General features: G+C 44.4%; 1 protein-coding gene across 1 annotated transcript in view; it reads right to left on the reverse strand.

The window, feature by feature from the left end:
- Nucleotides 1–271: 271 nt before the first annotated feature.
- Nucleotides 272–22210, reverse strand: part of LOC126459199 (loricrin-like) — a 65169-nt gene continuing 43230 nt past the window's right edge. Inside the window, exon 4 of the mRNA XM_050095844.1 lies at nt 272–781. Coding sequence (XP_049951801.1) covers nt 769–781 — 13 coding nt within the window. The 3' untranslated portion in view covers nt 272–768. The remainder of the gene's footprint in view (nt 782–22210) is intronic.

Below are 22210 nucleotides of genomic sequence, written 5' to 3' on the forward strand. Positions count from 1 at the left end.
TCGCAGCTACAGCACTTAACTCCAATTTTTTGCTGGTTATTGTGTTTACAATATTGTGGCATAGTGCGAGTTGATGCAGAGGCACAGTATTCACTGAATTCTCATAACATAACCTGCTCACCATTTTCTAATCAGCTAAGCTGAACTATATATTAAATTACGCAAGAAGCAAAAGTACGAGCCGTTTCACGGATGTTAAGCGTCCTTTGAAGGCTGTGTGTAGTAGATAGGAAATTTAGTAAATTATCAAATTTTAACGAAATCATACTACTTGTTACACATTTTTAATATTTTTATTCAGTTCTCATACTATTTCACCTCCAAAAGAAACAATGCGCTACGTGATCCGTTTTACATGTTTCTCAGCAGAATGGAATTTTCAACTTACGTTGGAATATTAACAAATTCATAATTAAGGTCTGAGACGCAGGCAAAACTGATAGTGCGGCTGAAGTCTTAGTCTCTGACTCCCTGTCACTCACACAGAAAATATTTTATTATTATTGAGAACGGTAATCGAATATAGTGTCACTGCTAATCGGATGCTGTATAATGGCTGAATAGATTCTTTTGAGAACACTTTTTGATGTTGTATGTTCGGAGGTCACTCGAGGGATTACATCAGCTAACAATTTGGCAGTGTCCACTTCCAGTCTTCTGGAACGATTCTCTAAGTTGAGTAGTATCTGTTCGGAAAACAGGCAGTGCGTCTTAGAGTCGTCCGGATGTGAAGCATCGTCCATGGTGAAGCTCTCCAGGTGCAGAATATTACTTCTTTCTCCTGAAACAAACAAGCAAATTGCTCATGAAAATATCTTCGTCAGGTCGTGGGTAAGAACACTTCAAATATTTTAGCAAAAATTTATGTTGTAGGAGATACCGTTCTTTGTTCGCATATTGCCCTGTATTTCGTATGAACTCCAACTGTATCTTATTCGATGTGATCTGCAAAGCCATTAGGTCAATTATTTGTTGTTCTCAGAATCACCGCTATGTGTCAAGAGCAACTATCAGAAAATGGTTTCCGAACAAACGACTATGGCTTCATGAAGGATAGAGAAGTATTGTTGATTTATCTTTATTTGCTTCTAAAGTGGGGCTATAAAGTGGTTTGTAGATCCCTGATTCCATTTCAACGAGAGAAAAACAAGTGAAAAAGATTTTAGTTCCTCAGAACCATATTTTCTTAGTTGTATTATGTTTTATATGTTGAGTCTCTATGGTGATATTTCGTACACGTATGAGCTGCTGACTTTCGATACCATTTTAGTCTATTTTAGTTTCAACGATATTCTGTTAGTTCTTAGGATTTGTATGTTTACTTTAATAATTGGCATATCATGTATTAGTTTTCATAAGTTTAGGATGTGTTGTAAATAGGGTTACCACATCAGCTTTTCTTTTTATTTTCTTTTTTATATTTCGCTGAATAATGCATTAACTAAAATAACTTTGCACTTGAAGAGAATGATAACAGACACATATATTGATATTTATCCAGGTTGGACATTGCCGGAAATCTGATGCACAGTAACGTTGAAAAGGACACACCGTTATGGAAAAACCAGACACTGAGGAAGATGGAAGTGATGAAGGATGAGATTAAAAGCAAGAGAAAATTAGTTCAACCGCTTGCACCACTGGCCTAAAGATATGAATGTGCTTTGCAAGTGCCAAAACTGGTTACTCAAAAAGAACAGATCAACATCCATAGGAGGAAGAATTGGTCAAATATGGCGTATGTACGGTGTACTGAATAGGATATGTTCATTTACTTTACTTCAGCAAGGAATGCTTTTAAGAAGTGTCCTACATAACGACATATCACTATATTAATATTTATAATAAATTTGTAATGTCATTTCTTCTTATTTTTAGAGAAATTTTTTGATAACATCGAATGGTACACATTCTTTGAAATCCTGTACGTAGCAATAGTACCTACGACTTTTACACAAATTGGACTGCTGTTACACTGCCGCAAAAAGAATTAGTACACCTGGAAAGACGACGACGATTATATCCGATAATGGAATATGCCACCTGGGGAACAGTAGATGTACTGATAATGGTTTCAGCGTTGCCAGCCAACAGATAGCATAGTGGCGTAGCTATCAGAGCATCGTCTGTATCTACCCTTTAATAGGGAATGCTCACAGCCAGAAGGCTCAGTGTGGTGCAAACGTGTGAAATTACTAGGCAACCATACCACAGAGACGCACTCGTGCCTCATGCAGCCAAGTGAGCGAGTTTGAAAGGGGTCAAACTGTGGCCTCCCGAATGGCAGGATGGACATGTTGGACGTGGTGCGTCAGTTGTGAAACGATTATGTTATCAGTTTGTTGTTGTTGTGGTCTTCAGTCCTGAGACTGGTTTGATGCAGCTCTCCATGCTACTCTATCCTGTGCAAGCTTCTTCATCTCTCAGTACCTACTGCAGCCTACATCCTTCTGAATCTGCTTAGTGTATTCATCTCTTGGTATCCCTCTACGATTTTTACCCTCCACATTGCCCTCCAATACTAAATTGGTGATCCCTTGATGCCTCAGAACATGTCCTACCAACCGATCCCTTCTTCTGGTCAAGTTGTGCCACAAACTCCTTTTCTCCCCAATTCTATTCAATACCTCCTCATTAGGTATGTGATCTACCCATCTAATCTTCAGCATTCTTCTGTAGCACCACATTTCGAAAGCTTCTATTCTCTTCTTGTTCAAACTATTTATCGTCCATGTTTCACTTCCATACATGGCTACACTCCATACAAATACTTTCAGAAACGACTTCCTGACACTTAAATCTATACTCGATGTTAACAAATTTCTCTTCTTCAGAAACGCTTTCCTTGCCATTGCCAGTCTACATTTTATATCCTCTCTACTTCAACCATCATCAGTTATTTTGCTCCCCAAATAACAAAACTCATTTACTACTTTAAGTGTCTCATTTCCTCATCTAATTCCTTCAGCATCACTCAACTTAATTCTACTACATTCCATTATCCTGGTTTTGCTTTTGTTGATGTACATCTTATACCCTCCTTTCAAGACACTGTCCATTCCTTTCAACTGCTCTTCCAAGTCATTTGCTGTCTCTGACAGAATTACAATGTCATCGGCGAACCTCAAAGTTTTTATTTCTTCTCCATGTTATCAGTGTCACATGAATATTATCACAACTATAGATGAGGTTCTGGACGTCCTCGCAGCACATACGCCCGCCAGGATCGTTGTATGGTAAGGGAAATAGTGGTAGACCGTACAGCTACTACAGTACAGATAAGAGGGCTTGTGAGACCAGACGTGTCAACACGAACTGTTGCGAGTCAGTTATCAGCAGTGGGACTACTGGCACGCACGGCTCTCGCCCGTCTTAAACTCACGTCACGGCATCGACGTGCACGCCTCGACTGGTACCGTCAGAGGATCACTTGGAAGATAGAATGGCGCGCTGTGGTCCTCAGCGATGAAAGCAGATTCTGCCTGCACTCAAGTGATGGTCGTTCGGGCATACGACGTAGACCTGGTGAGCGCTGTCTCGTAGAGTACATTCGTCCTAGACTCACTGGCCGCAACCCAGGCGTTAAGGTCTGGGGTACGATAAGCTACAACTCACGTTCCCCTTTGGTGTTTTGCAAGGGACGCCCCTCCCACTGCCCATGAAACTCAACGTGCTCTGCAAGACGTGCAGCATCGTCCCTGGCCGGTAGGATGTTCGGAATTTTCTCCAATCAAGCGCGTGTAGGATATGATGGGATGAGAAGTGGCTCGTGCGACTCGTCAACCAACAGCTCTTATAAAATACGTCAACAGGTCGAGAAGGCGTGGCATAACATATCCCACGACAGTGTTCGCCATTTGTACGAGACTGCGCCGTATTTCCTGTTTTCAACAGAACCGAGGTGGAATCTTCCTGCACGTCGGTCAGAGGCCTGAAGATGGCGTAGTAAATCGCCGAAACTGGTAGGAAAATAAAATATGTTTGGAAACTAGACGGCTGAAAGGCGTTTGATTTGACATCCTGTATTCTAATATGGGTGTTTGAGCGTAGTTCGATACATGGTAGCTCAGAACCGCTTGTGCTATTGATCTGTAAATGTAATCATTTCATGTACTCCATGTACACTGTTGGAACAATAGATCTTGAATTAATTGAAAATTTTAAAAGGGAGTATTAGTTTTTTCAGCCCATGTACTCGTAACATCTTGATAATGTTAAATGGGATAAGACTAAAAGGAATAGACTATAAAGACAGAAAAATGATATGGAACATGTACAAAAACGAGACAGCAGTTATCCGTGGACGGACAAACCAAGAAGAGGTGCAGATACCGAAAGGTGTCCGACAAGGTTGTGCATTATTCCCCGTTATCTTTAATCTGAACATTGAAGAGGCGCTGAAAAAAGTAAGGGAAAATTCACAGATCGGTGTAGTAATTCATGGCCAACGAATAGATGTGATAAGATATGCCGATGGTATAGCTGTCCTAGCTGAAAGTGAAGAAGATCTTGTAGTCCTACTGAATAGAATGGATAAAGTTATGGAGGAAAAATATAATGTGAGAATTAATAAAGCAAAAACAAAAGTAATGGCATGCGACAAAAAAGATCAAGTGAAAGTCCAAGTTCATGTAGGCAATGAACTGCTTGAACAAGTTGATGAATTTACTTACCTGGGCGGTGATATTACCAGCGATGGAAGGAGCAAGGCAGAAATGAGAAGTAGAATTGCTCAAGCTGCTTTTAACAAGAAAAAAAAACATCTTAACATCTAAGAGCATCAGCCTTGAAATCAGGAAAAGATTTTTGTAATCATATGTGTGGAGTGTGGCATGCTATGGGTGTGAAACATGGACGCTCGTGACAGAGGAAGACCAGAAGCTAAATTCTTTTGAAATGTGGTGCTATAGACGCGTGCTCAAAATAAAATTTATCGACAAGGTCACAAACGAAGTGGTTCTGGAAAGAGCAGGTGAGAAGAGAAGCTTCTGGAGTTTCATTGTTAAAAGAAGAGTGCAATTTACAGGCCATCTATTAAGACATAAAGGACTCCTGAACACAATCATAGAGGGACATGTCGAGGGAAAAAGACCAAGGGGAAGACCACGGCTGAGGTACATGGATCAAATCGTGAAAGATGTGGGATGTAACAAATGAAGACAAAAACTGAAAGACGCACACAATGGAGACAAACTGCCATTGTAGCTGTTGCAAACCAATCCTTGGTTTGACCACTACAGAAGAAGACTCGTATAAGGGCCGAAAGCCGTGAAAGGGAAGAGGAGAAGGGGGTAAAACAAGATTGTAGCCTCTCGCCGATGTTATTCAATCTGCACTTCGAGCAAGAAGTACAGAAGAACCCGTAGAAGTTTGAAAAGGGAACAAGGCTTCGAAGAGAAAAACAAAACTTTGCAGTTTCTCAATAAGATTCAGAGACAGCAAAGAACTTGTCGAGTCAGCTGAACGAAATGGATAATATCTTCAAAAGAGCTGTAAGACGAACACCCAACAGAATTAAAAAATAGATTTAATCAGGTGATTCTGACAGAATTATAGTAGGAAATGAAATGTAAAATGAAGTATGTGACTTTTGCTATTTCTGATGCCAAGTAACTAATGGTTACTTAGTAAATGAATCGACTTCATTTACTTCCGGTACGATGGACCCGGAAGAATTATGGGCAAATTTTAAACACATTGTAAATCACGCATTGGAGAAGTATGTGGCGAAAAAGTGGGTTACAGACGGAAATGACCCACCATGGTTCAACAGCGCAATTCGGAGAATGCTCAGGAAGCAAAGACAGTTGCACTCGCGGTACAAGAAAGATCGGGAGAATGAGGACAGGCAAAAGTTTGTAGAGATTCGTGATGCTGTAAAAAGAGCGATGAGCGAAGCATTCAACCACTACCACCGTCATACCTTAGCAAAAGATCTTGCTGAAAACCCAAGGAAATTCTGGTCTTACGTAAAATAGGTAAGCGGGTCGAAGGCTTCCATCCAGTCACTCACTGATCAGTCAGGCCTGGCAACGGAAGACCGCAAAATGAAAGCTGAAATTTTAAATTTAGCATTTGAGAAATCTTTCACACAGGTGGACCGTACAAACATACCGTCGTTTGAGTCTCGTACAGATTCCCGTACGGAGGACATAGTGATAGACATCCCTGGGGTTGTGAAGCAGCTGAATGGGTTGAAAGTAAATAAATCGCCAGGTCCTGATGAGATTCCAATTCGGGTTTACAGAGAGTACTCTACTGCATTGGCTCCTTACTTAGCTTGCATTTATCGCGAGTCTCTTGCCCAACGTAAAGTCCCGAGCGACTGGAAAAAAGCGCAGGTGACGCCTGTATATAAGAAGGGCAGAAGGACGGATCCTCAAAATTACAGACCAATATCCTTAACATCGGTTTGTTGTAGGATTCTCGAACATATTCTCAGTTAGAATATAATGAATTTAATTGAGACAGAGAAGTTGCTGTCCATGCATCAGTACGGCTTTAGAAAGCATCGCTCCTGTGAAACGCAACTCGCCCTTTTTTCACATGATATCTTGCGAACCATGGATGAAGGGTATCAGACGGATGCCATATTCCTTGACTTCCAGAAAGCGTTTGACTCCCTCACTGCAGACTCCTAACTGAAGTACGAGCATATGGGATTGATTCCCAAATATGTGAGTGGCTCGAAGGCTTCTTAAGTAATAGAACCCAGTACGTTGTCCTCGATGGTGAGTGTTCATCGAAGGTGAGGGTATCATCTGGAGTGCCCCAGGGAAATGTGGTAGGTCCGCTGTTGTTTTCTATCTACATAAATGATCTTTTGGATAGGGTGGATAGCAACGTGCGACTGTTTGCTGATGATGCTGTGGTGTACGGGAAGGTGTCGTCGTTGAGTGACTGTAGGAGGATACAAGACGACTTGGACAGGATTTGTAACTGGTGTAAAGAGTGGCAGCTACTCTAAATATAGATAAATGTACATTAATGCAGATGAATAGGAAAAAGAATCCCATTAGTAGTGTAGCGCTTGACACAGTCACGTCGATTAAATATTTGGGCATAACATTACAGAGCGATATGAAGTGGGACAAGCATGTAATGGCAGTTGTGGGGAAGGCAGATAGTCGCCTTCGGTTCATTGGTAGAATTTGGGGAAGATGTGGTTCATCTGTAAAGGGACCGCTTATAAAACACTAATACGACCTATTCTTGAGTACCGCTCCAGCGTTTGGGATCCCTATGAGGTCGGATTGAGGGGGGACATAGAAGCAATTCAGAGGCGGGCTGCTAGATTTGTTACTGGGAGATTTGATCATCACGCGAGTGTTACGGAAAAGCTTCAGGAACTCGGGTGGGAGTCCCTGGAGGAAAGGAGGCGTTCTTTTTGTGAATCGCTACTGAGGAAATTTAGAGAACCAGCATTTGAGGCTGATTGCAGTACAATTTTACTGCCGCCAACTTATATTTCGCGGAAAGACCACAAAGACAAGATAAGAGATATTAGGACTCGTACAGAGGTATATAGGCAGTCATTTTTCCCTCGTTCTGTTTGGGAGTGGAACAGGGGGAGAAGACGCTAGTTGTGGTACGAGGTACCCTCCGCCAAGCACCGTATGGTGGATTGCCGAGTATGTATGTAGATGTAGATGTTGTCGAAGTACAGAGTAGCAACAGCAAGAAATTCGATTCCGGTATAGAGAAATTTGTTAACACCGAATGCAAACGTAAACGTTAGAAAGTGTTTTTTGAAGGTACTTGCATGGTGTGTACGCTCGTATGGTAGTGATAAAAGGACGATAAGAAGTTCACACTGGAAGAGTCTTGAGTCTGAATAGTGTTGTTAGAGAAGAATGTTGAAAAGTAGATGGGTAGATCAAGTAACTAATGAGAGGCATTGAATCGAGTTGAGGAAAAATGAAGTATGTGGCACAGACTGACTAAAATGAAGAATCGATTGACAGGATACATACTGAGGTATCGAGATCGTCAGTTTGGTAGTGGAAGTAAGAGCATGTAATACCAACCCCTTTTGGAATCCTGTATCCTATTCCAGTCTTATCTCCACTCTCCCGAAGAGGGCATATATGTAGTATTAGTAAGTTATATCAATTTATACTGTTGCTTTGACTTTGTCTACCTTGTGTATCACCAATATATGGAATGAAGGAGACACTTTTCTGGTTATCTGGATTCGAATACTGAGATACACTGAAGATTCTTCGTGCAGCAGCTTAGTAATTTACACTAATTTAAACTGTTGTTTTGACGTTGTTTACATTGGGCGTCACCAGTATTTAGCATGAAGGGAACATATTGGATTAAATACTAATGTACCATCGTAATTTACACACAATAAGAACTACAGGCACATAGTAGGAATAAAATTGCTATTGTAATTATGGAGTAATTAACGATTAAAGTTGCGATACTTCATGTCATCGAGAGAGAGCTATTTTTATGATCTTTTATGTCAGAAATTGTTTATTCTCCTAATAGAAATATGATACGACAATTTTTCAGTCAGAACCAAACATGTTTATGTTCTCATTGGTGTTAGTGAAGAGAACTGTAATTACGACCATATAGAAATGTAAAATTTTGCTAATCTAAAAATTTAATTAGTTGAATCTAGGCTTTTCATTCAATAAAACTAATCGCTCTATTCACCTGAAAATAATAATATTACTTTAAGACAGTAAAATAATATATGCAAATTAACGATATATTTTGTTGCAATGATAAAACATGTAATTTTTAGCCTTAATAGAAACAGATCCTCTCCTGTCTTTGTATGAAATTATTCACTGTTATTCCATGTAATTTTCTACGTAGTTTGGGAAGACGCATGTAAAAACTTTAATTGTTAATATGCAAAAATTGAATATGTAAAAATGACAGTAATTGTTTGAAATCATATAAATAGAGGATATTTGTACGCCGCCATAAGTCAGTTTTAGGTCACTCTTAAGCCAGTCTTTAAGTCAGTCTTCGAGAGAATTTTGTATCAACAGCATGCAGCCAGACTTTGTAAGTTCGCCACCGGACATCTAGTGTGCGAAATAAAATGTATGGTGAACTGAAACTTATTGAATCCATTGCATAGATCCCATCAAGAAGCAGCACCCTGCATTACACAAGATATGTTTCTTTTTTTTTTTTTTTTTTTTTTTTTTTGGTGGAGAATATCCGTAATAAGACGTGGTATGTTGAACACTGCTTTTCTTGTGTTTAGCAATTATAAATATCCAAAACGTCTTCACGAAAACATTTTCGTCACGTTTTATTACAAGCAGGAATGTGGGAGGAATTGTAGAGGGAGACCAAGGCTTAGAAACAGCAGTCAGGTTCAAATGTATGAAGGTTGCAGTAGTTATGTAGATATGTACAGTCTTGTACAGAACAGATTAGCGTCGAGAGGTGCATCAAAAGACCACAACACATTTTGGAATGTGTGTTGACATTTTTTGTCTATATTAATAACGATGCTAGGACAATATTAATCAATCATGTGCACTTTACAGCATGAAAAGATGTTTGTATTTCGTTGGTAAACTACAATTAATAATAATTCTCTTTTCCAAGTGTAGCTTTGTCTTGTTAGCAACCGTATGTATTATGGTGTGGTACGTTGGCTGTAACAGTGTGTAAATTCAATAAAATATTCATAAATATATTGTTATTAATGGTGTCAGTCGAGGCGATTTCCTTCAACTTACTTTACAAATTTAGCAAGCATTTATGTCATGCAAGTGAGACAGAACAAATTTATATATACAGGGTGAGTCACCTAACGTTACCGCTGGATATATTTCGAAAACCACATCAAATACTGACGAACCGATTCCACAGACCGAACGTGAGGAGAGGGCTAGTGTAATTGTTTAATACAAACCATACAAAAATGCACGGAAGTATGTTTTTTAACACAAACCTACGTTTTTTTTAAATGGAACCCCGTTAGTTTTGTTAGCACATCTTAACATATAAACAAATACGTAATCAGCGCCGTTTGTTGCATTGTAAAATGTTAATTACATCCGGAGGTATTGTAACCTAAAGTTGACGCTTGAAACCTCCGACGTTCAGTTGCGTGTTGTAACAAACACGGGCCACGGTCGGCGAGCAGTGTCATGCGCATACTGCATCGTCACCGCTTTCACCCGTTTCATGTGCCGCTACATCAGCAATTACATGGTGATGACTTTAATCATCGAGTGCAATTCTGTCAATGGGCATTAACAGATAATGCGTTGCAGTTCTACCTGTTTACTGATGAAGCGGGTTTCACAAACCACGGGGCAGTGAATCTACGGAACATGCGTTACTGGACCGTGGACAATCCTCGCTGGCTCAGACAGGTAGAGCGACAGCGACCGTGGACTGTAAATGTATGGTGCGGAATCATTGGCGACCACATCATTGGGGGCCCAAACAGCTGCAACATACATCGCTTTTCTACAGAATGATCTGCCAACGTTGCTCGAAAATGTCCCACTGGAAACGCGTCGACGTATGTGGTATCAGCATGATGGTGCACCTGCACATTCCGCAATTAACACTAGGCTGACCCTTGACAGGATGTTCGACGGGCGTTTCATAGGACGTGGAGGGCGCATAAATTGGCCAGCCCGTTCTCCTGATCTTACACCTCTAGACTTCTTTCTGTGGGGTACGTTAAAGGAGAATGTGTCCCATGATGTGCCTACAACCCCAGAGGATATGAAACAACGTATTGTGGCACCCTGCGGCGACATTACACCAGATGTACTGCGGCGTGTACGACATTCATTACGCCAGAGATTGCAATTGTGTGCAGCAAATGATGGCCACCACATTGAACATCTATTGGCCTGACATGTCGGGACGCACTCTACTCCACTCCGTAATTGAAAACGGAAACCACGTGTGTACGTGTACCTCACCCCTCATGGTAATGTACATGTGCGTCAGTGAAACCGAGCGAGGTGGCGCAGTGGTTAGCATACTGGTCTCGCATTCGGGAGGACGATTTAGATTTTCCGTGATTTCCCTAAATCGTTTCAGGCAAATGCCGGGATGGTTCCTTTGAGAGGGCACGGCCTATTTCCTTCCCAATCCTTCCCTAATCCGAGCTTGCGCTCCGTGTCTAATGACCTCGTTGTCGACGGGACGTTAAACACTAACCACCACCACCACCACCGTCTGTGAAAAAGACCAATAAAAAGGTGTTAGCATGTGGACGTAATGTGCTGTTCCAGTCTCTTGTGTAGCTAAGATCCATCACCGTTCCCTTTGGATGCCTACGTAATTCGGTGCTCTCCGATACACACGATCGAACAGCGGAGGGGTGGTACTCAAGCGTCAACTTTAGGTTACAATATCTCCGGATGCAATTAACATTTTACAATGCAACAAACGGCACTGATTACGTATTTGTTTATATGTTAAGATGTGCTAACAAAACTAACGGGGTTCCCTTTAAAAAAAACTTAGGTTTGTGTTAAAAAACATACTTCCGTGAATTTTTGTATGGTTTGTATTAACCAATTACACCAGCCCCTCTCCTCACGTTCGGTCTGTGGAATCGATTCGTCAGTATTTGATGTGGTTTACGAAATATATCCAGCGGTAACGTTAGGTGACTCACCCTGTATATATATATATATATATATATATATATATATATATATATATATATATATATATAAACTCTCGCGACGGAATGCCGACCGTTGCTTGAAACTGCTCCAGATTCCAGCAGAATAATGCCTTGCCTCAGCCGACAAAGAGTTCCAGATCTCTACAAAAGTGCCCACAGTTCCTTAATAATAACGTCCCGCTGTTAGGAGCTCAGCTTGTGAGAGATGTGTTTAGGTCAAAAATTATGGTACGGTAGATACCTGTTCCTAACAGACTCCAGTTCGTTTCCTACGTTTTCTACAGTTATACGAGTTTTTGGAACTACTCGTAAAGGAATCACTCATCATGTAATTGTTCTGTTAGTTTATTTAGAAATAAATTTATATGTACAATATTTTGTTACGCAGTTTGAAACGCCACTAAAGCAAGGTGACTTTCAATACGTGTTCTGCATTAACGGTACAGATGCTCAGAATGCAAGTATGTGTTTGTCACGATATATTTCGAGAGAATATTGTCTAGGATACGGTTTTTGGAAAGGGTGGGATTTAAAAATCTAACTACTTAATTCGAAACTGACGGTAACCCAACAAGTTCTAAAAAGCGGAGACGTGCAAGAGTTTCATATTCAGAAAGTTAATCTGGCAGTACACGGATGTGCAAGTTACGAAGCAGTCGTACTCGACTACACGCGACGAACCGTGAAGTACTAAATGGATTTCAGGAAAAAAGTCAAGAAGGATGCTGGCGCAAAGACGCTGATGAAGCAACAGGTTACGAAAGACGATCGCTAATGACACGTTTAGTTTAATTGGTGGCAGTTGACGTTTTTTATACCGACCGGCAGGAATTGCTGCGTTTACAGCTTTGAGCAGACTACTGCTGTTAAGAGGAAGGGCAAGAAGGTATGATGACGTAGACAGTGGTTGGCATTTACTTCGTTTTCGAATGAGAATCATCACTTGGAGATCGGGGTGAACCATCTGAGACAATTTTCTGTATGCATGTACCTACATACAGGGTGACAATTATTGAACTACACTCCTGGAAATTGAAATAAGAACACCGTGAATTCATTGTGCCAGGAAGGGGAAACTTTATTGACACATTCCTGGGGTCAGATACATCACATGATCACACTGACAGAACCACAGGCACATAGACAGAGGCAACAGAGCATGCACAATGTCGGCACTAGTAAAGTGTATATCCACCTTTCGCAGCAATGCAGGCTGCTATTCTCCCATGGAGACGGTCGTAGAGATGCTGGATGTAGTCCTGTGGAACGGCTTGCCATGCCATTTCCACCTGGCGCCTCAGTTGGACCAGCGTTCGTGCTGGACGTGCAGACCGCGTGAGACGACGCTTCATCCAGTCCCAAACATGCTCAATGGGGGACAGATCCGGAGATCTTGCTGGCCAGGGTAGTTGACTTACACCTTCTAGAGCACGTTGGGTGGCACGGGATACATGCGGACGTGCATTGTCCTGTTGGAACAGCAAGTTCCCTTGCCGGTCTAGGAATGGTAGAACGATGGGTTCGATGACGGTTTGGATGTACCGTGCACTATTCAGTGTCCCATCGACAATCACCAGTGGTGTACGGCCAGTGTAGGAGATCGCTCCCCACACCATGATGCCGGGTGTTGGCCCTGTGTGCCTCGGTCGTATGCAGTCCTGATTGTGGCGCTCACCTGCACGGCGCCAAACACGCATACGACCATCATTGGCACCAAGGCAGAAGCGACTCTCATCGCTGAAGACGACACGTCTCCATTCGTCCCTCCATTCACGCCTGTCGCGACACCACTGGAGGCGGGCTGCACGATGTTGGGGCGTGAGCGGAAGACGGCCTAACGGTGTGCGGGACCGTAGCCCAGCTTCATGGAGACGGTTGCGAATGGTCCTCGCCGATACCCCAGGAGCAACAGTGTCCCTAATTTGCTGGAAAGTGGCGGTGCGGTCCCCTACGGCATTGCGTAGGATCCTACGGTCTTGGCGTGCATCCGTTCGTCGCTGCAGTCCGGTCCCAGGTCGACGGGCACGTGCACCTTCCGCCGACCACTGGCGACAACATCGATGTACTGTGGAGACCTCACGCCCCACGTGTTGAGCAATTCGGCGGTACGTCCACCCGGCCTCCCGCATGCCCACAATACGCCCTCGCTCAAAGTCCGTCAACTGCACATACGGTTCACGTCCACGCTGTCGCGGCATGCTACCAGTGTTAAAGACTGCGATGGAGCTCCGTATGCCACGGCAAACTGGCTGAGACTGACGGCGGCGGTGCACAAATGCTGCGCAGCTAGCGCCATTCGACGGCCAACACCGCGGTTCCTGGTGTGTCCGCTGTGCCGTGCGTGTGATCATTGCTTGTGCAGCCCTCTCGCGGTGTCCGGAGCAAGTATGGTTGGTCTGACACACCGGTGTCAATGTGTTCTTTTTTCCATTTCCAGGAGTGTATATGAAAAAAAATGTAAAATAGTTACAAACTACGGCGTCCACACATTTTATTCAACATGTAAACGTCACTACAGATATTCGGTTCTAGCTTATGACATGTTCGATACACCTGCCGTCATTGGCGATGATGTGTCGCAGGCGAATACCGAAATTCTGCAAGACCCGCCGAAGTCTTGGAACATCGATACTGTCGATGATCTCCTGAATGGCTGTTTTCAGCTCAGCTGTGGTTTTGGGGTTACTGCTGTACACCTTCTACTCAGATCCGGAGAACATGGCGGACAGAGGAGCCCATACCAGTAGCCTCTGGCTACCCCAGAGCCAAAACGCGACCCCCAAGGTACTCCCCAGGACATCAAACACTCTCCTGCTTCGATGGGGTCGAGCTCCATCCTGCGTGAGCCACATCTTGTCGAAATCAGGGTTACTTTGAATAATGGGGATGAAATTATCTTCCAAAACCTTCACGTACCGTTGGGTAGCCACCGTGCCATCAAGCAATATCGCTTCGATTGTTCCGTGACTGGAGATTGCACACGACACATTCACCTGTTGAGGGCGAAGCGACTTCTCGATCGCGAAATGCTCATTCTCAGTCCCCAAAATGATCCAATTTTGCTTATTGTCGAACCCATCCAAATGATTGTGGGCTCGCCCGCATCTCGTGGTCGTGCGGTAGCGTTCTCGCTTCCCATGCCCGGGTTCCCGGGTTCGATTCCCGGCGGGGTCAGGGATTTTCTCTGCCTCGTGATGGCTGGGTGTTGTGTGCTGTCCTTAGGTTAGTTAGGTTTAAGTAGTTCTAAGTTCTAGGGGACTTATGACCACAGCAGTTGAGTCCCATAGTGCTCAGAGCCATTTGAACCATTTTTTTGATTGTGGGCTTCGTCGCTGAACCAAACCATGCATGCTCATACTAATTCCCATCATGCTCCGCGACCAACTGTGAAGTTTTAGCGTCCTAACGCAAGTCGTTCAGAAGTTGCGACGATTTTATTTCATATAGTTCAATAATTGTCACCCTGTAAGAAAGACATAGAAATTAATATAGGATTGGCGTCCTTATATCAGTCTGATGAAAGTAGATTCGTTCATAAACTAACTAATCATGTAAAAGATTAACAGGTCAGGCATAATTTCAGGGTATAAATTGTGGTACTCATATCTAACATTCTTACAAGTACCACATTCCATCCCTAAAAGCTTCTCGAAACTCTTCGTCTCACACATCGACAGCCTTGCAGTACGAAATCTTTCCTTTCTCATTAGCTCTTTTCATGACTTCGTTCTGTTGTATATATCTACAGCATGCCACGAAGATAATCGCCACTTAAGTTCTTCAGATTTATTAACCTATCAGTTCTCATGCTGTGTCTTCTATTACATTCACAATTGTGGTGTCACGGCCAGACACCACACTTGCTAGCTGGTAGCCTTTAAATCGGCCGCGGTCCGTTAGTATACGTTGGACCCGCGTGTCGCCACTGTCAGTGATTGCAGACCGAGCGCCGCCACACGGCAGGTCTAGAGAGACTTACTAGCACTCGCCCCAGTTGTACAGTCGACTTAGCCAGAGATGGATCACTGACAACTACACTCTCAATTGCCGAGACGATCGTTAGCATAGCCTTCAGCTACGTCATTTGCTACGACCTAGCAAGGCACCATAGCATTTGATAATTTATCTTAAAGCTTGTACAGTAACGAGAGATGTTCGACAATTGTGGATTAAAGTTAAGTATTATATCAACTACGTACTTTATTTGCTACTATTAATTCCCTTAACTGTTCCAGACCTCGCGCCAGCCAGCGTGAGCTTAAGCGCGTGCCTTTCGGCTTCCTCTCATTGTGACTTGGCTGTCTTGCCAAGTCACAACATTTTTGGCGACGAAAATTTAACGGTCGTATTGCTTAATTTACTTGTGTCATGGCTTCGCCACAATCTCCAGATGTACTGTCCGAATTTTATCGCTTGCAGAATCAGCAGAGGCAGGCCTTATTGGATGCCCTTGGACAACTCATCCAGGGTCAACGTGCAATGCAAAACGATGCGGCAGCCGCCGCTTCACCGCTGCCGCAGCCACAACCTGCAGTTGCACCACCTTTTCGTCATTTTGATGCGGCACTGGAAAGCTGGACGGAGTGGTCACGCCAGTTTGGATTCCATCTCGCCGCCTACAGAATTCAAGGTAACGAGCGACAGCCTTTTTTGTTGGCATGTGTAGGTGTGTCCACCTACAGTGTGATAGTGAAATTGTTTCCCCGACGCGACGTAGCAACTCTGTCCTACGACGAAATTTTGTCGGCCTTAAACGCATGTTTCAAGGAATCAGTCAACGTAGTTGCCAAACGGTATACGTTCTTTCGTACCAAACGTACGGCCGGTCAAACTAATCAGGAGTGGGTTGCAACTTTGCAAGGCCTTACTAGGGATTGTGCTTTTGAGTGTGAATGTGGACTCCCTTATTCAGATACAATGGTGCGTGATGCAATTGCACAGAACGTTTCTGATGTTCGTATAAGGGAACAGATTTTGAAACTAGTCAATCCCTCCGTTCAACAAGTGATGGACATATTGGATAGGCAAGACACAATTGACTTTGCTCAGGAATCATTTGAAACTTCGCCGGCTCTGTGTCACATTAAGCGGCCCGCCGGGCGCGCTGCACGGATCGGTAAACAGTCCTCGCGCTCGTCCGCGCAGCTGCCGCCAAGCTCTCAACCACGTGTCACGCGGCAGCAAGCACATGCAGTGCTAAAATCATGCCCGCAGTGTGCTACTAGACATTCGCGTGAGAATTACCCGTCACGCCAAGCTATTTGCTTTTCTGTAATAAAAAAGGACATGTTCAGAGTGTTTGCCAGAACAAGCTCAGAACGGACACTAACAACCATTCCAGGCCCTTTGCTTCGCGCCGGAATCGGAGTCGAACCAAGAATACTCAGGCTCGTGAACCTTCGCCCATGGATATTCATGTAGTTAATTCCACTCCGCCCAGTTCCACTCTCTCTAACAGTGACTGTGTTCGTCCCACAAAAAGTGTGCGTCGACGTCGACGGAAATCCCGTCAAGTAGCAAGTGCTTCTGTCCCAGTGTCTGTTCACGTTGCACGAGACAGTCACTCTTGTCGTCAGCAGGACAATAAACTTTTTGTAGACTTGGACATTAATGGCAACGTGGTCCCATTCCAGCTCGATACCGGAGCTGCAGTTTCATTGATCAATAACGACACATACAAACAACTGGGCACACCTCCATTGCGTGCCGCAAATGTTAAGTTAAATAGCTATTCCGGTCAGAATATCCCTGTGTTAGGACAGTGCAGCCTTCTTGCAACATACAAGGGACAAACAAAACTTGTGTCGTTTTACGTCCTTTGTTCTTCTTCTGCTGTGAACTTGTTTGGTTTAGATTTATTTCAGTTGTTTAACTTGTCTATAGTCAATCAGGTCCTATCAGTAAACCAGACTGTGCCTTCAGCCAGTGTTTCTCGTCTATGTGAGGAATTTGCAGACATTTTTGCACCGGGCCTTGGTTGCGCTAAGAACTATGAAGCACATTTGGAACTGAAAGTAAACGCACAACCGAAATTTTTCAGAGCGCGCAATGTTCCCCACGCATTGCGTGCTGAGGTCGCAAGAACATTAAACGATTTAGAATCACAAGGTGTGATTGAACGTGTGCAGGCTTCTCTCTGGGCATCACCCTTAGTAATTTTGCCAAAACCTTCTGGAAAATTGAGACTTTGTGTGGACTTCAAGGCTACCATGAATCCACAACTAGTGATTGCAACTTTTCCTTTACCCCTCCCAGAAGATCTTTTTGACAAACTGTGCCTGGGTAAATATTTTTCGAAGTTGGACCTCACAGATGCGTACTTTCAAATACCGGTGGACGAAGAATCCCAGCGAGTTTTGGTGGTTAACACGCATCTTGGTTTGTACCGATTCAAAAGACTGCCATTCGGGTGTGCATCCGCCCCTGCATGGTTTCGGCAATATCTACAAACTGTTTGTGCCTCGGTCCCTACTGCAGCAAACTATCTGGACGGTATTGTGATCTCCGGAAAGACGGAAGAAGAACATTTAGCCAATCTCAGAACATTATTTCAGGTCTTGCGTCAAAATGGTCTTCGCTTGTGGAAGGACAAATGTGTGTTTTTTGCTCGTGAATTACCATATTTGAGACATGTAATCAATGCACAAGGCATACATCCCAGTCCAGAGCACTTCCGGCCGTACAGGACTTGCCTTCGCCGCAGAATTTGAAGCAGCTACTGAGTGTGCTGGGAAAAATTCACTATTATCATCGCTATGTTCCCCATGCCTCTTCCATTTCAGCTGCGCTTCATCGCTTACGCCGTAAAGGTGTTCCGTTCGTCTGGACGACGGAATGCGAACGCGCCTTTCGCCAGTTGAAATCGGCGTTGCTTTCAAATACTTGCCTTACGCCATTTGATCCCCAGAAACCCCTTTTGTTGATGGTAAATGCATCGGATTTCGGGATCGGTGCTGTGCTTGTGCACAAAGATGGATCGCATGATCGCCCTATTGCCTTTGCGTCCAAATTGCTTTCGTTTGCGCAACGACATTATTCACAGATCGAGAAAGAATCTTTGGCTCTCGTATTTGTTGTTACAAAGTTTCATGATTTCTTGTATGGTCGTCACTTTACCATCATCACCAACGACAAACCTTTGACATCGCTTTTTCATCCGAACAAGCCTGTACCTCCACGTACAGCGCAGAAATTCATTCGCTGGTCTATTTTCCTCTCGCAGTACCGCTAAGATATCTTGTATCGGTCCACTGCTAGGCACAGAAACGCTGATGCGTTGTCCCGTTTGCCTGTTGCTGAGGATAGAGCATTCGATTCTTCCGAACTGCCCGCAGCTCGTGGTCGTGCGGTAGCGTTCTTGCTTCCCGCGCCCGGGTTCCCGGGTTCGATTCCCGGCGGGGTCAGGGATTTTCTCTGCCTCGTGATGGCTGGGTGTTGTGTGATGTCCTTAGGTTAGTTAGGTTTAAGTAGTTCTAAGTTCTAGGGGACTGATGACCATAGATGTTAAGTCCCATAGTGCTCAGAGCCATTTGAACCATTTTTTTCTTCCGAACTTGCTTGCATGTTCATTGATGCGGAATCCGATGACGTGGTCAAATCGTTTCCGATTGATTTTCGTCGTGTAGCTACAGCCACAGCTGCTGACCCTGTCCTTGCTACCGTTTTGCGTTTTGTTGCTACGCAATGGCCCTTGTCAAAGTCACGGATCGAGGATCCGTTGGTTCTCCGATTTTTTGCTCACAAGGAGAGACTTTTTATACGACGTGGTGTTTTGCTGTTGCGTACTGATAATGATCAGTCTCGGGTCGTGGTCCCACGTTCGTTACAGTCCTCTGTCTTACGGCTTCTCCACCGAGGACATTGGAGTATAGTGCGAACGAAACAACTTGCTCGTCAGCACTGTACTTGGTTCGGAATCGATGCTGCGATTACGAATATGTGCTCTTCTTGCATGGCGTGTGCTGAACAACATTTCGCACCACCGCAGAAATTCTTTGCATGGCCGAAAGCCACTTCCCCTTGGCAACGCTTGCACATCGATTTTGCTGGTCCATTCTGGAAAGCTCGATGGTTGGTTGTGGTCGATTCATTCAGTAATTTTCCTTTTGTTGTCCGGATGTCTTCCACGACGTCATCTGCCACCATCCAAGCGTTATCCGCTATCTTTTGTATTGAAGGTCTTCCACAGACTATTGTTTCCGACAATGGCCCACAATTCATGTCCGCAGAATTTCAGTCATTCTGCAAGGCCAATGGTATTCAACATCTGACATCCGCGCCGTTTTCGCCTCAGTCAAACGGTGCCGCTTAACGTTTGGTCCGGACTTTCAAGTCACAGATGTTGAAGTTAAAAGAGTCGCATTCTCGGGAGGACGCGTTATTGCTCTTTTTGTCCTCGTATCGCTCTCAGCCCCGAGATGGTCGCTCGCCGGCTGAGTTACTCCACGGTCGTCCTCATCGAACCTTGATGTCTTTGCTGCATCCGCCGCATCAGGTTCCTGTGCAGCGGCAGCCACGTGCTTTTTCTCCCGGCGACGTTGTATACTATCGCAACTATCGAGGTTCACGGCGTTGGCTCGTAGGGCGCATTCTTCGCTGCCTCGGCCGCGCTATGTATCTGGTTTTGGGGGCCTCTGGTGAGGTGCGTCGGCATCTCAATCAGCTGCGCCTCTGTCGTCGCACGGGTTCTGCCGCTCCCCGTCTGCTTTCAGCGACGGTGCCGTCCAGTCAGCGCCTTGGGGACCCATCTACTGGCTCGCCTCATCCCCAGGCGTTACCGACGCTGCCTTTCATTTTGTCCCATGGCGACGCGCCGCCGCCGCCGCCGCCGCCGCCGCCGGTTGTTCTCCCGCCGGCGACGCCCGCAGTGGACGCTTCGCTGCAGCCGCCAAGCGCCTCCCTGGGTCACGCGTTGCCGATCGCTTCCCGTGACCAGCTATCCTCCGACTTGGAACTCTTGCCGGCTCCGGACCAGATGTCGTCTTCGCCCGTCGGCTGCCCCGCCCCGATGGAGGTCGAATCTTCGGCCTCTCCTGTCTCTTTAAGGGCGCATACACCGCATGTTGGCGTGCACCCTGGACTAGGTTTTCAGGCGTTTCCTAGCTCCCCTCGGACCGAATGGCCCGGTACGGGTGGCACAGCCTCGCCTGTTGTTAGGCTCCCCACCTCGTCGCATACGTCAACATGGGGTCCTCCCCACGGCGGGCGGAAGCCTTATAACACAACCGTACGCCGATTTGCGGGGGAGGAATGTGGTGTCACAGCCAGACACCACACTTGCTAGGTGGTAGCCTTTAAATCGGCCGCGGTCCGTTAGTATACGTTGGACCCGCGTGTCGCCACTGTCAGTGATTGCAGACCGAGCGCCGCCACACGGCAGGTCTAGAGAGACTTACTAGCACTCGCCCCAGTTGTACAGCCGACTTAGCCAGAGATGGATCACTGACAACTACGCTCTCATTAGCCGAGACGATCGTTAGCATAGCCTTCATCTACGTCATTTGCTACGACCTAGCAAGGCGCCATAGCATTTGATAATTTATCTTAAAGCTTGTACAGTAACGAGAGATGTTCGACAATTGTGGATTAAAGTTAAGTATTATATCAACTACGTACTTTATTTGCTACTATTAATTCCCTTAACTGTTCCAGACCTCGCGCCAGCCTGCGTGAGCTTAAGCGCGTGCCTTTCGGCTTCCTCTCATTGTGACTTGGCTGTCTTGCCAAGTCACAACAACAATATCTGTACATAATACGTTCTCTGTCCATAAATGTGCTGTTCCCTCCTGATCTTTCTAGTAGAGAGCATACCTTCACTTTCCCCTTTTCTATTCCCCGAAAAGTCCTTATTTCAACACAATGAAGTGCTCCATACTTACTAATTCGGAAACTTTTTCTGAATTATGATTGGTAACAGCAGACTTTAAATGTCAGTGTTTGTTAAAAAAAAATTCTATGTTTGATCTCATCATTGCTGCTCTGTTCTTGCATGGTTCTGCTTTCCTGATTGAAAAATTCTTCTGTCATTCTACCGGGCTATCACTGTTTGTAAACCTTCTTCTTAGCAAACTCTTCTTATTTCTACTATTTTATAGGGTTTTTCAACTTACAATTACAGACTCTGTGAGAAGAAGAAAGCAAATTCCTAGAACTGATAACTCAATAGCAACTATTCCGTACACATCTCCCTTTACCTCATTTCGAGCTCACTAGTATACACTTAAAGGATGCGAGAATACTACAATAGGCTGCCCTGCCCTGTTGAGTAGGGAATGAAAGTTCCAGAGATTGAATTCAACATTTCGTCCTAATAACGTTCTTTACTTTCGGTCGGAATGACACCATCATCCAAGAAATCTGGTATTGGTAAGTGTTCAACTTGCACTTGTATTCCCGGCCGGAAATTTTCTATCACTTTTCAGTCTGCTTCTTAGAAATTCAACAGACAATGTGCAACGCAGCCTTATGTCCTCCTTGGCAGGAGATTGTCTTTATTGTTCCATTCCCATTACTGTCACCTGTGAAGAAAATGAACTCGTGTGGCTCACCGGACATGAAATACAGTTTTTA

Source organism: Schistocerca serialis, chromosome 1, assembly GCF_023864345.2.
Source record: "Schistocerca serialis cubense isolate TAMUIC-IGC-003099 chromosome 1, iqSchSeri2.2, whole genome shotgun sequence".
In the NCBI taxonomy this organism is placed as follows: domain Eukaryota; kingdom Metazoa; phylum Arthropoda; class Insecta; order Orthoptera; family Acrididae; genus Schistocerca; species Schistocerca serialis.